This window comes from Candoia aspera, chromosome 3 (genome assembly GCF_035149785.1).
Source record: "Candoia aspera isolate rCanAsp1 chromosome 3, rCanAsp1.hap2, whole genome shotgun sequence".
Classification (NCBI taxonomy): Eukaryota; Metazoa; Chordata; class Lepidosauria; order Squamata; family Boidae; genus Candoia; species Candoia aspera.
The window spans coordinates 141107531-141125283 of record NC_086155.1 but is presented as its reverse complement, the minus strand read 5'-3'; the positions used below and the strand labels follow the sequence as shown (position 1 = coordinate 141125283).

The following is a 17753-nucleotide window of genomic DNA, read 5'->3' as shown; positions in this document are numbered from 1 at the left end:
AAGGATATTTTTCGAAAATGTAGACAAAACACAACTGCATGCCAAAAAAAAAGAAAGAAAAAAGTCAAGAGTCATCTTAGGATACCTTTTATAGGAGTGGTTCTGAAACTGGGGGCAATTACCCCAAAGGGAGTAATTTGGGCCTATCCTGGGGGGAATGGAGCAATTTATAATTGCTTGATTGTGAGTCAATGATCCCGTTTGAGACTGCTGCTGCTGCTGCTGCTGAGACATTTGTGTAAAACAATAGATTCTGGTTTTCTGCAGAGGTAATGACATTATTCCAGACCAGGGAAAGGGCTAATTGGGTCGTGGTGTAAGACCACTGTCTCATGGGATAGCAAATGAGCGAAGGAAGATCGATGTTTCTGAACTGTGGGGTTGGAGGAAAATTCTGAGAGTGCCTTGGACTGCAAGAAGATCAAACCAGTCCATCCTCCAGGAAATCAAGCCAGACTGCTCACTTGAGGGAATGATATTAAAGGCAAAACTGAAATACTTTGGCCACATAATGAGAAGACAGGACAGCCTGGAGAAGATGCTGATGCTAGGGAGAGTGGAAGGCAAAAGGAAGAGGGGCCGACCAAGGGCAAGATGGATGGATGATATTCTAGAGGTGACGGACTCGTCCCTGGGGGAGCTGGGGGTGTTGACGACCGACAGGAAGCTCTGGCGTGGGCTGGTCCATGAAGTCATGAAGAGTCGGAAGCGACTAAATGAACAAACAACAAATATTTTGCTAAACAGAATCTTGCACAACTTACAGTGGATATAGAATTTTTTGCCTTTCCTCATCTGTGCATGGAGTCTACTCCTGCTTTTGTTTTATTATGCTAATGGTTTAGATGATTTGACAGAAGTGCAAAGTAATTCTGGAATGGAGATCCAAATCAGATAAAACTGTGCTTAAGTTCTTGAAACTGGCCCCACCCCAACCTCATTTCAAATTTCCTGACTTGGCAGGAATATTAAGAGTGCTTCAGATCACATTCAGAGGTTTTAAGAAATGTTACTAATTTTCCTCTTGAGTTATAGACATCCACAAATTCTTTATTGAAGTTTGCCTAATCACAATTCACACATGCATGAAAATTATTCCATTGATACACATTTTCATTTGCTATTGAAAAAGACTGTGTTTGAAGTTATATGAAAATGCTGTCTATGGGCCTTTCCCCACTCTTTCAGTCCTTGGGTTGGCAGAAAACAAAACTGATTTCAAACTTGTCCCTATTGTCAAACCCTGCCTCTATTTCCAGTCATTGCAGTCACCTGATCTCCCTCCAAAGTAATGGGTATATTACTAGACAGAGCCTAGCAGATTTTATATACATACTTTTAGTTGGGATTCTCCAGGCTTAGGTAGATCAATAGTGAAGTAGAGATCATGGTTTTTGCAGACGTTTCACCTTGCGTTCCAGGGAGGGTCCTCAGCACAACGGTCCAAAAGTAGAGATCACCTTGTAGATCTTACATACATGACACTTCAGTCAGTGTTAAAATAGGGCATAAATATTATTTTAATACTGAAACATCTGAGTATGACTTAAGCCTGACTTACACATGGGCTGGGGATGAAATGAAGGTAATATAATGGGGACAGAAAAAAGATGCTGCCAGGGCATGTTTGTTCCACATGGGGAAAGGAATAGGATGAGTCCATATACTATAATTACGACTTGCTTAACAAAGGTAAAGCAAACTATGGCTTAATATGATCTGTGAATTAAGTCTTGGTCTTGTAATCAGAGGCGAATGTGCATGGCAGAAATCACCCCATTGCCAGATTCAAGGTAAAGTTGCCCTTGAATCAGGCTCAATTCTTAGTGACAGTATGGATTTAGGAACTCAGTATTATAGCATTATTTGATCCCAAATTTGCAAAATGTGGAACAGCTTGATTCTTTATTTGTATTCAGCCATTCATCTGTTGATTACTGAGAAGTACCCAAAATAGGGTATACTGATTATCACACTTACACCATATGTTCAGTAAAAAAAAATTCAGACAGATCCACTGATAAGATTATATTATGTTATAATAAAAATGAGAAGAAATTCAAGATCCTCTTTGCAGTGATGCATTAACATTGTAAAGGGAAGTGGGCTGATAAAAACTGTATATATATATGCCATTTATTAAGATAATTTTGTGACTTGAGCATAGCTTTTATATACCAGTACCATCATCTTTATTTCATTTCTTTATCATCTTTATTTCAGCGTCATGTTAATCATTGTTGTTATAGATATCCAGTTTTCAGTTGCTTCTGTCTCTTCAAGCCCTAATAAACCTAATTTCACCAGCACTGTCTGTCAGCGACTCCTTCTTTGAGTTCCTGTAAGTTCAGAGTTGGGTCCTTGGTGATAATAACTAGCCTCTTTGTCTTCTATCAGCCTCTATTTCAATTGCCTTCAATTTTTCCAGTGTCAGGATCACATGATTCTTACCTTCACATTATGTGTCCAAAATATTTAAGCTTCGGCAGTCTAGTTTCACTACGTCTAGTATTGCATGAATTGTTCTTCTTATGGTCCAAGGTATTTTCAACAATCTTCTCCAGCATCACAAATCAAAAGCATTCATTTGTTTTCTTTTAGCTGTGGCCTTGACAATAAAAACTTTTGGTATCATATGCACTTTAAAGTTTTGTCTAAAGCCAACATAGTATTTCTCCCACGTAGTAGATCCCTCTTTATTGCATGGTGGAGCCGTCATCACTGAATTTTTGAGCCTAGAAGGGTGGAGATCCCAAAAGTCAAGCTCAGCTTGAAGGAAACTTCCGTTTTTTACTTGTAATGGTGTCAGTTAATAATCATGGCTTTCAAATAGTAAACCAGTTTATTGCTGGCTTACTCATTGATTGTAATAGTGGCTTGGTGTTACATGCAAGAAAGGTGTATTGTTTCTAGTTTACTGGACTTATTCTCATAGGGGGATTACCCCCCCAAAAAAAACATCTAACCAATTCGCAGAGATGTAAGCCAACAATAACTAAAAATGGAAAAGAAACAAATAAGGAATTAGTGAAAGAATCCATTACTATTTTACTTGTTCACAAGACTAATTCTAACATATGACTGCAATAATAAACAACTGTTAAAACAACCCATGGCTTGATATGTTGTGTAAACACAACCCATTTATGCACTTAAACTTTCTCTGGCAAATGTGTCTTTTATGTGCACAATGACCTTCTAAAAACCCAGTAGCAATATTGTATTGATTAGAAACTTCCCTTATAGTATGGCCAGGATACAAATGTTCATATGAATTGAGGATTACCTATTGAATAAAATTAATTGCCTGGAAAATAAGGTACCCCGTTTGGAAAACTAATCAATCCCTATCTGTATATATCAATGATTCTCTCTTTTATATACACAAGCATCTTTAACACACACTAAACTCACATATATAGATAGGATTGAGGTGGAATTGGGGAAAGTCCTGCACTTGGAAGGAAAGGGGAGAGAAAGGATTGAACAAAAGTGGATGGTGTTGCAGTAAAGGATAGTTAACTGGACACAGAAGAGAAAAGGGAAAGGGAGTGAAGATCTCTTTAGGCATTTATTTTAGTTTAGGCAACAAAATTGTTTAAATTCAACTGATTTATTTAACTAAGGAAGCAGGGAATAATTGGGTGGGATGGCTGATCTTATTTTCAAAGTGATCTGTTCCAGGGCTGTCTGTAATGGTTTATTCTTTTTCTACATCATTCTTCATTTTCAACAAATGTGAGACGACCTCAATTCACAGGTAAATTATGGAATGGAGAGGGGAAATGTCTTTCTTCCAGGCAAATATGGTACAAGAGGATGCACATATATTTTATAGAAACCCCCCCCCCCCACTTCAGATATACATCTGAAGCACTGCTCACAAAATAAAAGGAAATAAAACTGTGTTTAGGGTCTTTCTAATGACAGATGAGCTTTCCATGTCTTATCTGCTACAATATTTATTGATTTATTTATTTGTCAAATTTATCACCGCCCATCTCCCCCTCATATGAAAACAATATGTTTTCATGTCTACCTACAGAAGCATGGGAATGATGATCTTTGTAACACAAAGTGAAAGAACAGAATCACAAAACTGCAATATCTGGGACCAGCAATGAAAAATCTTCTCCCAGCATGTAGGTATGCACAAAATAAGTTATGCATTTGAAAGAACTTTACTTCAGCACATAACAGTGTCAGGGGCTGCCAATAAGAGAATGGTTTTACAAGCACCTTTCACCAACTGATTGCATTTTAACCTAGAATTACAACACAGGGACATCTCAGTGTTGCCAAACAAACATCTGTTTTTTCAGTCTACTTGCCCCCATATTTAACTCTTGTCATTTTACTTTCAAGAAACTATTCCTGGTATGCTGGGGAATGTGGTTAATGTTACCTTTGATTAACCAAGTTGTTCTGCCAGTTGCATTAAGACCAAGGGTGTCCTACTTTTCAGTGGACGAGAGTGTGCTTTTAGTAATTCTAAAGAAAAGGAAAAGTTGACATGTATAACTTCTCATCTACAGCAAAAAAAGCTACATGCTCTGAAATCCAATATCGTACAAACTAAAGAGAATTAATGCCAGAAAATCCAGAATTGTAATGAGATATTCTCAGTGAAACGGATTCTTCTTTTAGGAGATGTTGCAGCTGATCGTTGGAACACCTACTTTGCACACTGAGACCATGTTCAATCCCTGACATTTTCAGATAGGGCTGGAAAACATCCTACATGAAACCTTGGACAGCTAATACCACTGAGCCAGAGGTGTTACAATCCAGTTTATGAGACTGATTGTTAATCACTGCATGCATTATGGTTGAGCCCCAAACCCATTTTTCCTGCTTTGCCTGGACAAACTGGCTTATCCAGGTAGAGCAGGAAGGAAAGCCTAGAGCCTATATGAGAGGGATTGGGATTGGCATATCCAGGCAGGGCCATGAGACTCTCTGGACAGGTGCCTTGTCCAGGCAGAGTGGGAAAAATGTGCATCTGTAATTCAGCTGTAATTGTATTGAAAATTCTGTATTTACACATCTAATGAAAAAATTAACTTCTATTGATTCATTTTTATAGAACTTGATATATATAATTGTGACTTAGGTATGAAAATTTCTCCCAACGTTTCATATGTACATGGAACTATTTAATTCAATAAGATTTTGGGCACAATTGTATATTCCATCAACCTATTTCTAAGCAGAATGTAGCCAGTGAGTTTAGGATGGCAGCTGATGTCTCTTAACTAGTAAAATCTTTAAAATTGTTTTTATTATCTAACTGGGTACCATATCAGCAATATGAAAAGGGAGGGGAAGGGAGTTAAATTTTAAAAAAATATGTTGTGTGCTCTAAGCACACAAACTTTTGTCATCGATACTCAAGTGGAATATCAAGCTATTACTCTTTATGTCTTCAGTTCTTTGATTATCGCAAATTTCACCATAGTTTCTTCACATAGCTTATTTTTATCACCACTATTAGTAAATTAAAAAAAGTAAAAAGGGAAAAAAATGAGAATAATGCCAGAAATTTATAATTACAGACCAAAGTACTGAACTTCACTAACGTATAAACTTCTACAAATATTCCAAATAATATTACTTGCCAGGCTGGAAGTCACCAGTCAACAGGGAAACAAAAACTAGGCATCTATCATAGCACTGGTGTGATTGGCAGATGCTTTGATGGATGACTGGAGCCATGTGTTCAGATATTTCTCATAATTTGCCCTGTGCTCTGCTCCATTGGTGGCTTGCCCAAAGGGGAAGCAAGTTTTGACAGCAATCCCATTTTGTCTGCCATCTTAAAAAAGAATTTTGCAACCTCCTTCTACATTACCTGTTACTTCCCAGAGTCATGACCCATTGTTTGAGAAGTAGAATATCTTTCTGCAACTTGATGCCCTCCCAAAATGCTGAGATTACAAATTCCACAATTCCCATCCAGCATAGGAGTAATTATATTGGTTCTTTCTATCTGTCTGGGGTGAAAATTACTAAGATAATGTACATGAAGCACTCTGAATATTTGGCAGCAATATATAAATATTGTTGCTATTAGAGTAGTGACAGCTTCTGCAATCTATTAGTTACAAATTCTTTTATCTTTGCCTGCTGCTACTTCTCAAAATAAACTGTTTGACAGATGGTGAAAATGTCACTCAGGTTTAGCAAAAAGACATGCCTGGCAGGGCACATGCCCCAGAGGGCATCACCAAGGTGAGGTTCTGCAGTAAATATGAGTATCACTCTTCATGCTGCACATCCTGCAATGTGTTATTGTATTGCCTTTCCTAGGGCAGCTTCAGGTGAACAAGTTCAGGGCAGCTTGGAAAGAAGAAGACTTTTGATCTGTGAAGGCAAGGGACTCAGTCTGTCAAAATGTGACCTCTGGACCTATTAGCTGCCCTTAGCTATTTTGTTAACCTTGGATATTTGGGGCACTGATGAAATACAGAAATATGACAGTTCTCCATTTCCAGTTCCTTAATGCCTGGTAGCCACTCTTCAACATTTCTGACCAAAACAGCTGGAACACTACATCATTTCATTTTTTTTCCCTTTCACTTCATTAGCAGCCATAACAACAACAATAGTAATAACAGCAAAGTCACCTTCAAGTCACATTCAGCTCTTGTAACTTACATAGACCCAACCATACAGTTTTCTTGGTATGGCACAAAACCATACTTGGTATGGCACAAGATTTTACTTTCTAAAAGTGAATACTTTTATTCTAATTAATGGTTTTATTCCTGAAATCTACCATTTGATTAAAAAAATAAGCTGCAACATTCACATGGACCTCTTCAAAGCCCAAAACTGATCAAAAGCAACAACACCTTCCAACTACAATAAGCACACAGTTGTGTTGAGAGAACAGCAAACAATATGTAACTGAACAGTAAATAATTTAGCCCCTTAATTTTGCGGGGAAGGATCTGGGTCAAACTAATAAATACAATTTGTAATGTCTGTTTTAGTGCATTTTGAGGGAATTATGTTGAATTATGGCTGTGTTCCCACCCATCCCTAGGTCAGGATCTTTTAAAATGCCTGATTTTAAAAAAAACAGATGTTTGTTCATTGTTTGTTGAACAAGCATCAAGAGCGTGGTTTACACATTATGTTAAGTAACACTGTGTGGGTTCACTCATCATGTTAAAACAGTAGCAGACAAACCACATTATGGTTTAGTACAATGGAGAATTAGACTTACACTGTATGAGAAAGTTTAGAAATAATTACCTACTAATAAGGTTCATGCATCAGCCCCTAGCATTACTCACTTGATATAAAGACTTATTTCCCAAAATTATTTAGCCTATTGTAAAGAAGTTCATTTTATGAAAAGTTGAACCTACTCATGTTATGGGGAATAATGGTAAGTTCCTTGAAATATGGTAAGTTCGTTTTCAATCCATGTCAGAGGTGAGCCCAGGCTGATTTTAAACACCTCTTCATAAATGAAAACACACCTTAGCTTCCAAACTAAAACCCCTAAGAGTAAAAAAAAAGTTACTTTTTTATTCTCATCCCCAATAAGTGAGTCAACAGTCTAGTCTGTATATGCTTGCTTAGACTTTAGCTACCAAAAAAGGTCTTTCAAAGACACCTCTTCAAAGGTGTCTTAACCAGCAAGTTTGTGCTAAGACTTGTTGTTATAAAATAATTATCTAAAATAGGGAAGAGGTTCCCCCCCCCACAAACTTTTATTTCATGTTGTACAATTGCAGGGAATTTGAGAAATGCTGCTCTAGGCTAAAGTGAAGTTTTGCCGAGCCTATAGGCATAATGATGGAAAGTCCTCACCTGCTGACATTCTGATTCTCAAACAGCTGGAAAGTGAAAAATGACTGATTTAAAATAATAAAGTATTAATTTATAATGTATTTTAAAACCCTCTTTGTTAGTGCAGTAATAAAATAAAGCAAACTCTGCTTTCCATCAATCTTCTCAATGGTGCCTTCTAAATGGGTTGGGACTGTAACTCTTAGAATTCTCAGCTAACATGCTGAAGGAACCAGACTGGGGAAAGCTGTTTTATAAGAAAGTTATTTCTCTTAACAATTAAATTCTGTACTAGACCAAAGTTGCATGACACACTGAATCACATGTAGGCTAGAAATGACCTCATCTGTGTGCAAATCTAGTCCATGCAATTGATGTATACTTCTATCTACTGTTTAAGTAAACTACAGGTAATTAATTGGGTTTAAATAAACTATGGTTTAAGTAGGGCATGCCATAATGAAACTATGGTTTCATTGAGCAGGGCACGCCAATACAGCCATGTGCTGTTTTTCTCAGCTCCAGTTTAGTTCAGTAACATGAAGGCCACTGTTATTTTTCTGGGATTAGGATACAGTCAATGTTCATGAGTTAGCCTAAACCCTAAGGACAGATTGACTAATATTTCTGATTTCCAATTAACTGAATAAGTAGTAATCGATGTAGACTGCAGTGTATCTGAAATCATTCCACTGAGCAGGGCTCCCATCACAGAGATTTTAATCTTATGGTAACCTTGGAACAATGATGAACATACTTGTGTGACCCAACTAATTATTTTTATTATTATAGATTTGTAATTGTGTTAATTTATAGAGTGGGTTCACAAAACACACTAAGGTAATAAGTTTAGTTAATATATGTGTACTGCTCTTTAAGCCAAGCTTTGTGGCGTACTGTTTCATCCAAACAGTAAGCCACATTACTGTTACACAGATGCCATTACATAGATGCCATTTTGCATTTCTGGAAGTTGGGGTTTGTAACTTCTGATATACCAAAATGATCCTGAAGGTGCAAGGACAGGAACAGAATATCTAAGAAACAGAAAAAATAGTAACGACAACTCTATGAAGTTTAATAATGTGTCACTTGGATGGTTTTTGGAAGTAAGTTATGCACAAACACCAATTTACACTGAGGTTGCCAGCAATCATTAACCTAAATGATATGTATTTGTTTTATGAGTGTGCATACTAATTCTAATCCTGTTATATCATTGATTAATGCCTGACATATGGTCACCATTCTTGCCTGAAGTACTTACAAGGAACATTAGGAAATGCAGTTTAGATGGTCCAACAGTATGGAATAAAACATTTTGTTTCCTAAGACTCAGTTCAAATTAGGTATTTGTGAGAAGGATTTATTTGTTTGCTTGTTTGTTTGTTTTCTATCCCTTTATTATTTTTTATATAAATAACTCAAGGCGGTGAATGTATCTAATACTCCTTCCTCCTCCTATTTTCCCCACAACAACCACCCTGTGAGGTGAGTTGGGCTGAGAGCGTGACTGGCCCAAGGTCACCCAGCTAAAGCTTTCATGGCTAAAGCGGGACCAGAACTTACAGTCTCCTTGTTTCTAGCCTGTTGCCTTAACCACTAGAACAAACTGATATGACATGTGAACTATATATGAGTATGAAGTCTTGTAGCATTGGAAAATGCTAGATTGAGACCTTGTCCCAGTGAGACCTATAGATTTAGAGGACTTACCAATCAATATGCAAAATATTTTCTGTTCCCTAAAAATGAGTCCTAACTTCAATTTACCATATCATGCCTGATGAAAGTGAAGCAGCTACATAAAAGAGAGTATAAAAAATAATAACACAAGCACTATAAAAGAGACCAAGTAGTTCAAAATATTTATTTCTAGTATATTTACCTTAACAGGCATATAGAATTTTCCAATTTCATACAGAAATTTATAAGACATATAGACCAATATGGCCTGTTTCAATATACGTTCAACATAGTAAATATAATTGATAATCGCTTGAATATAAATATAATATATAATGGTAAAGAACACATCATACAAAATATGATCCAGAAACATTATTCAGCAAATTTATCATATAGATAAATCCATTGCTATTAATGTTTGCTCAGGATAAGCCTTTGATCTTAGTTTTAAACTAGCTGTTGCCTTCAAATTTTATTTATAGAGAACAAGGCTAGGCAGCACAACCTCTTAGTACAACTTTGATCATTCAAATCATGTTTCACTCAACGGCACTAGATTTCAGTTTTTTCATATATACTGAACTTCACTTATTAACAATCCTTTATCACTCTGATTCGAATAACACTCTTTTAAAAGCATGATCCAGTGAAAAACTGCGAGATCTACTTTCCCAAATGTCACTGTATCTTTGAGATGGAGGCAATTTACTTCATTCCCTTACCACTACAGCATAGACAAATTTGATCTGCAGTCTTGAAAATCTAAGACTAAATTAATGGGACTATAGGCAATTATGCTTAAAGATAAGAGGTTGAAGCCAACCCTCAAAACTCACAAAATAGTTGTTATGTTAGTTTGGTAAGAGTGCAACTTAGAGCATATGAGGTAGACCTGTAACTTGGAAGACGTGCCTTGATCAAAATAGCACAGTCATTTGGCCTTTAATCAGGATCAGAACTAAGGAGTCTTCTCTTTCAAATCTTGATCTTTCCATTTCTGAGCTTGCCCACAACATAGCTTGGGTTATATTGTGGCTGAACCCTGACAAATCAAAGGAGCTGATGCTTTAAATGTTTGAACTCTCTTTTTGGAGCTGGGACCCAAAGACATCCATTCTTCATCTGACAGTCTGTAAAGGAGCTGGTTAAAAATACCTTCTTTGACCCACTCGGACCAACTGAATTCCAACAAGATGCCAGGATTTATCTGCTTTGTCATCAGTCTGAATGGAATATTTATGGGGGCTCTCCTTTACTTTTAGAGAGTTAATATGTAGATCAACACTCCTTGATCTTTTCCTGGAGTGGAATGTTAAGAAGCCAAAACAGCTTCAGCAAAGCTTTGTCAGAAATTTTTGATGACTTAAGGATTAGGACTGGTGATCTTTCCACTACGATGTCATTTTCAGACTTTGCCAAATGTTTTGTTTTTTATATGTTCGGTTATGCTTCAACTGGTTTGGTTCGTGCAGCTTGCTTGTCAGTTTGGCAATACTGGAAGAAGTTTTAATGCTGTTTCGAAGTGTATCCAACCTGCAGAAAAAAACAGATAACTCATCAAGTTAAATGATCAAGTATGTTGGTGTATGTATAGATATAAGCATCACGCATACTGGTTGTCTTAGTCACATGTACATTTAATTAATCAACATTTTCTGGTAATACAAATCCTTCAATCTCTATAACTCAGTGTTATATGTGAATACCTATAGCTGTATTATTTTTTTCCATACTACTTTTGGAGATGTTATGCAAGGCATATAAGTTCCCATACTCTTACAGCATTCAAAATTATCTCACTTTGGGAAGAAGTGCAGGAGGTAAATAAAATACAAATATAGTATTTGCAAGGTGGATGGACTCAATTACAGCAGCAATGGGTACACTGTTGGAAGACCTGAAGGACTAGGCTGGGGACAGTTTGCCCAGAGAAGATCTACTTATGGAATCACTAAGAGTCAACACCAACTTGATGGCACATAATCAGTCAGTCAGTCAGTCAATCAATCAATATAATCTATCAAACAAGAAGGGATGCTAAAAGTATCTACTTGCTAAACTCCCTTGTTTTTGACTTTTGTTAGAGCTACAGCAGAAAGGAGTTATTTACAAGAGCGGCAACTCTTCTAGTACCATACTTCGTCGATAAACTAAATTGCATCCAAGTGCATTAAATTCAGTAAGGCAACACTGCTAATCACTGTATTTTTGCACCCACATGCTGAAATTGGGTACATTCATTCCTGCCAGAATTTCATTTATTATGGAATGCGTGTTTTTTTCCCCTAAAGAGGCTGAGCCTCTTTGCAGAAAACCAGTGCTACTGAAAAGTATTCAAGTGCAAAATTCTGATATAACTGTTATTACAAAAAGCTTCACACAAATGATAGTATGAATTAAACCTCTCCCACCATTTTCAGCATGGCAATGGAAACAACAATGTCCCATGGAAGTTAAAAGAAACCTCTGGGAAGAATGACGTTATCATTTAGAAGAAAAGACAATGAAGCCTAATTTTAATGGAGTAGTTGGAAGAGGGGGTTTGGTTATTAAAAACATTCTTTAAATTAGGAGTACTCTCCTTGGGTGATTTGCATAATGATATGGATTATGCCATTTAAACATTTTTATAAAGATGACCTTCACTGGTGCAGAAAATTGGTCAGCTTTCTGCAGAGTCTGTTGGCTCAAGGTCTCATGAACTGAGTTTCACTGTATATAGAGAGCAGTATATTGACAGCTTAATTGAACACTGCACATTGGGAAAAAGCCCTCTGCCAAGTCAGTCTAAAGGAAATTCAACTGAATGTAATTCATAAATGTCTATTTCCAAGAACTGGAATCAGCTACATATACCAGTTAAGAAAATGAAGAGTCCACTTAGCTTCTACTGAAACAAAGGGCTAACTTTTCATCTGCTTGAGATTTCATGTATTCTGCTGATGGTACACATTTATTGGAATCAATCCTTTTCCAGAAATTGCAAAGGACAATTTTACCTCTTCATTTTCTTGACAGAGTCAACCAGTTGATGAAATGTACATTTCAGTCCCAGCCCTTTGCAGTCTCTCTCTTTAAGAAGATGCTTCCATCCCTTCTCTGTAGTGGACTGAGATCTGTTCATATCAACAACAAAAAGTGCAGCTGTGAGAAACATTCACATTTCTTGCCCATATTGTAGCATGCTTATTACACATTAATCTTATTCTTCCTCTATAACTTTATCTTTACAACATTCATCCATTCATTCAATTGGTCAGATTTAGACAGCGCATGTGGCGTAAGGGTTGTGAAGCAGGACGAGGACTTCTTGTTGACTTTACCTAAAGCCACAGAAGCTCACTGGGTGACTCTGGGCCATTCACCCTCTTCAGCCCAACCTGCCCCATCGGATTATTGAGGGAAAAGTTTGGAGGAGGAGGAAGTGTACATATGCCAATTTGAGGGTCTGAGGAAAGGCAGGATATAAATCTAATAAATGATAACCTGGTTTTCTCCAGGAACTCAAATCACTATTTCTCCCCCCCTATTTTCCCCACAATAACTCTACAGAGCAAAATAAATTGAGAGGGTAATTAACTCAAAGCCCCAAAATGAGCTTGCGTGGCTGAGGGTGGTTCATGCCCAACGCTTTAATCACACTGATTTAGTTGAAGATATCCAAGATCAGAGAAAAGCATCCCATGTCCTCTAAAAGTTTGAAAGCTGCACTCTGACAGACCTGTGCCATTAGTCGTACCAGCTGGGAATGATGACTTTTGAAGTTTAAAAGATGCAGAGGGCATCAGTTGCCTGTCCCTGCTCAAAATCATTCACTGGGTGTTGTGTCTGAATAGAGACTAGGACCCTAACCCTGTCTAATGCTCTATCTCTAAGGCCACCCTGTTTCCTTAGATGCTTCAGAACCTGTAGCGTTTGGTCACTTCACTGATAACAGCACAAATGTTCAGGCTGTGGTAGCCCAAATACTTAGAAACGAAGTGTGTGTATTGGAATCCAGATCTCCATTCATTATAGGTTAGAAGAAAGCAGAGAGAAAACCTACCTGTGCTCTGTTCCTGCCTGGCAGAAGCTCATACACTTCTTGTCCTTCAGGCTCGCACAGTGGCATCTGCCGTGAGATGGCTGAAGCTTCTCAAATGATAAGTCTTTTAGGGACCGTCTGGTTCGAGAAAGGCTTCCAAGCCCATATGGCACGGTCCGTCTAGCATGAATGAATGAATGAATGAATGAATGAATGAATAAATAAATAAATATATTTAATGAGCAACATGGATCTCCCAGTTATTCTTAGATTGTAACTCCCATCATCCCTCGCCACTGGCCATGCTTGTAGGATCAGTCTGGAACTACAGTTTGGTGTGAAATGTCTGGCTTTGCCAAGCTCCATACACGCAGTCATCTATGAGGCCTGTCTCAGTTCAAACTTCCAATAATTTTGTACCATTAATATCCACTTAGCAAAGAAGCACCCTCTCTCGCCTCACACACTACAGGCAGAGCTCCATTAAGCCAAATAATTAAAGCAGGATTGGTGCATGCTAGCAGCAGATGGTGGCTTTCAAATACATTTCAGCACACTTATCAAGGATTACACAACATGATTTGTCCGATAGCAACCTGCCTTTGGCTTCCGTTTGCTAATTTGATTAATTGCAGTCCTGCTTTACATGATGCTGATCCAGCAGAGCCCCAAAGGAGAGCTTTGTGGGCCAGATTTTGTCTTAAAAAAACTTTGCTCATAGTGTATCAAGCCAATTTCAGTCTAACACCACAAATGGGTCAATTAAAATCAGATTTCATGCCTGAGAGCAAATAGCTGAGCTCACTTAAACACTGCTGTACTACCAAACATACATAGATATACATGTGTATGTGTATAAATATAAATATAAAATACAGTCCAGAAGAATCTAAATTAAACCTTAGGACTATGCTATGCTTTTAGGCTAGCAAAAATCAGGCTTTGTCAATTGAATAAAAACAGCCCATGGAAACGGATTGCAAACTTAAGACATACATCCAAACAAATGTAGGTAAAAGCTTCCACTCTTCTCTTGCTGTTATTAATAACCCTTTCTTCCCAAGCTGCAGTGTTGCGCACTTAAATTCATAGCTACAAAGAGCAAGACTGCAAATCGACAAACTGCTTGGAAGCAAGCCAGATGCAACTGTATTAGACTTAGATGCTGATCCAACAGAATTACGTTAATAACAGCTCCCTGATGTGCACTACTGTTACACCAACACAGTAATCTTTCGACCAGCCCATCCTAACCTGGTCCTCTCCACTTCACTGAACTACAACACCCATCACCACAATCCGTCTGATGGAAATTGTAATCCAACATATCTGGAAAATACCAGGTTTTCATTTCTGCTTCTTTGAAGTGCTAGGAGCAAACTCTGCCTGAACAAACAGTGCTACCCCAAGATTATCCGAAGTCTAAAGTGCAATTAGATTTCCCACTTGTGCTCCTTTGGATCTGGCCGATAGCCCCGGTCAGATAAAGGAGAGATGTGCCGAGCCTGCTTTAACAGAGGAATCCCAGACTAATTAAACCGCAACCGCAGAGCGATAAAAACTACATTAATGGCTTAGTGCCAAGGAGGAGGCAGTACTTACTCTGGAGTGTTAATCCAGATGATGTCCAGGTGGCAGAAGTAGACGCACTCTTTATCCATCAGGGAAGAACAGGAGCACCGTTTGGCTCTGCGCGGCGGCGAGGGGGCGCCCGCGGGCTGCTTGGTTGCCCCTGCCCAGGCACCCAGCGCGGCATCTGAGAAAGGCAAGAAAGAGGCGAGCGCTGAGCGGCGCCGGTGCCAACAGCGACCCGAAGCAGGAGGTGCTTGACCGAGACCCAGAGGGAAAGCGCACGGTTCGGAAGGCAAAGCGGAATCTCTTGGGGAAGCCCGACGTGCCCGCCGCCGCTTCCAGAATTGCACGTGGCTCCTCGCTGGGCGACCCGCGTCTCTAAGAAGCGCAAGGACAGACCGGGAAATACAAACCGGCCAGTCCGCGGCCGCCGCCGGTGCCTTGGAACCGAAGCGCGCAGCCCGCTCCGATCGGTGCGCCGCGCAGCTTAAAACCAACCAAGTCCTCCATTGGGTTGACGGGCCGTCTCGCCCCGTCAGGCTACTCTATTCAGCGCTTCCGAGCCCCGAAGCAGCGCGCTTCATGGGAAGTGTAGTCCCAAATAGTTTGAGGGAACTGGATTGACTACCTCTACGAACATAAGCGCAAGCGGGGGTGGGGACCCTTTCCTGTCAGTTTTCGAAGACCGTGCGCTTTAGTGGGATCGCCCAAATAGATGTTCGCCCTCAAGATAATCTGGGATTACAACTCCCCAGATGGCCAACCAGCACATGTGAATGACGCGGGGTTGGGGAAGGCTGTTTAACATCCGAAGTGACGCTCGACTGCAGGGAGGGAGGTTGCTTGTGATGGGAAGGCATGGAAGTTAATAACCGCTGCCTGACACAACCCGATAAACTATAAATCATGATTTACATATCACGGTGGCTAAGTCAAAACCAAACAGAACACATTCTGCTTCGAAGAGGTACGAACCACGCCATCACATTAACCCATGATTGTTCTGGTTTAGCGTATCGTACGAATACAATCGCAGTGGCTTGTTCACTGTGGTTTTTAGTTTAGCGTGTTGTGCGAGAACGGCCAGCTTTATGCCCATTGACAAGAAGCCTCGCCTCTTTTCAATCAATGGGTTCGTGCGCTCTTAATTCCTCTGCAGCTCGCAGTCGGCCGTCCAGCGCCTCAGGATTTTGCTGCCTGGCTCTCTAACCTTCCGACTCATGGGTCACTCACCTGACGCCCCAGCCCTCTGGCTGATCACCTCGGGCTAATGAATTCATGAGGCAGAACTGTTCCTACAACTGCTCTCACAGGAGCAAGGAATTTTTTTTTTTTATCCTATTGATAAAACTTGCTGGATCCCAATCAGTTAAGCCAAATTTGTTAACGGCCACAGCTAAAACGCTGTACAGTAGTGGATTCCGCCACCTCTCAGAGCGGACTTCGCCTGGAGGCTCGAATCTAGGACAAACTAATTATTTCGGATTAATTGCCTTAAGGACCGTCGTCCTGGAGTGCCCCTTAGCGAGGCTTAGCAAGCGCTTCGACCTGGCTGTGGAAACGTTTTAGACCACAGAGCATCAGAGTTGCGCCGTTCTTCCTTGGTTGGATGCAGTCTATCGGCAAAGCCCAGCGTGGGCTAAGTTCATTTGCAGAAGAACTTAGAAGACAAAAGGGTTCTTCAACTTACCCGCGTGCTGAACAACCCAGCTGATCACAAAAAGCAGGGGAATGATCAGCCGCTTGTAATCCATCCTGACGGTTCCTCCGGCAAACCCAGGAGCAGGCAGTGCAATTACGCCTTTAACCCGGTTTACTCCTGCGGCAGGTTGCAGGCAGTCACGAAGTGCAGCGACTGCGCGATCGCCCGACCCCTGAAACCGCCGACCCAAGACCCCCGCCGCAGCCCGCAAGGCGACAGAGCAAAGCTGCGCGCAAGGAGGAGGGGGTGGAGCAGATGGGCCGGCGCTCCTTCTTCCAGCGAGGCTCTGCGAGCGCTTCTGGCTGGGTTGACTCTCGGCGGCGCCTTTTATACGCACCCCTAGAGAGCGGAGTAAACAAATCCGACTTTATTATGTTATTGTGTTATTAGTCACCGAGAGTCAACGTGCAGAAGAAGATAAGGGCAGGCTGGAAAGGAAATCGCTGCAAGCTTCAGAGAGGCAGACGCCGTCTGGCAGGGTTACACAGGAAAATAAATACCCGGCGCAGACTTTTAGGAAAAGAAGACTCCCGAGAGCGAAGGGAGACTTCGGCACTCAGCCCGCAGGGGGCGCACTGCTGGCCAGAACCACTGCAGGTCTCTTCTTCCCCCCACCCCCCCGTTTTTGTATGGTGAATTCTTTCTGGCGCAGAAATGAACAGTAAGGAGAATAATATGTTTCCCCTTCTTAAGCAAGTGCACCCATTTTTTTAAAAAAAGGTGTTGAATCTTAGATTTGTTCCATCTTTTAATTTTTTTACCATGGAGCAATTCCTTAACTTATTTCACTCAGTTACGAATTTCACAAAAGTCTTCCAAATATATTGCTTTACAATTTCTCTCAGCCCAGATCACAAACCCATCTTGGCTAGCTAGCTGGTTAGAACTGTGTTCCAACATATTGGTGTTGGGGGGGAGCACCAGGTTGGTAAGATTGATTTATTATGGTGTTACTTTTAAAAA

The 17753-nt window shown here is 40.0% G+C and overlaps 1 protein-coding gene across 1 annotated transcript; it reads right to left on the bottom strand.

Annotated features, from left to right (window-relative positions):
• Positions 1-9658: 9658 nt before the first annotated feature.
• Positions 9659-17049, bottom strand: EDN1 (endothelin 1). Its single transcript, XM_063298897.1, has 5 exons — positions 16779-17049; positions 15119-15272; positions 13538-13696; positions 12492-12608; positions 9659-11025 (listed from the first exon to the last, which is right to left on the bottom strand). The coding sequence occupies exons 1-5, from the start codon at positions 16840-16842 to the stop codon at positions 10884-10886; spliced, it is 636 nt and encodes a 211-aa protein (XP_063154967.1). The 5' UTR covers positions 16843-17049; the 3' UTR covers positions 9659-10883.
• Between the last annotated feature and the right edge of the window lie 704 nt (positions 17050-17753).

What these genes read in the sequence shown, in the direction of transcription:
- EDN1 (XM_063298897.1), bottom strand. Translation starts at nt 16,842, where the DNA reads ATGGATTACAAGCGGCTGATCATTCCCCTGCTTTTTGTGATCAGCTGG. An exon ending in ATCTGGATTAACACTCCAGA is followed by an intron (nt 13,697 to 15,118) that starts GTAAGTACTGCC and finishes CATTCATGCTAG; the next exon opens with ACGGACCGTGCCATATGGGC. An exon ending in CAGGCAGGAACAGAGCACAG is followed by an intron (nt 12,609 to 13,537) that starts GTAGGTTTTCTC and finishes TGATATGAACAG; the next exon opens with ATCTCAGTCCACTACAGAGA.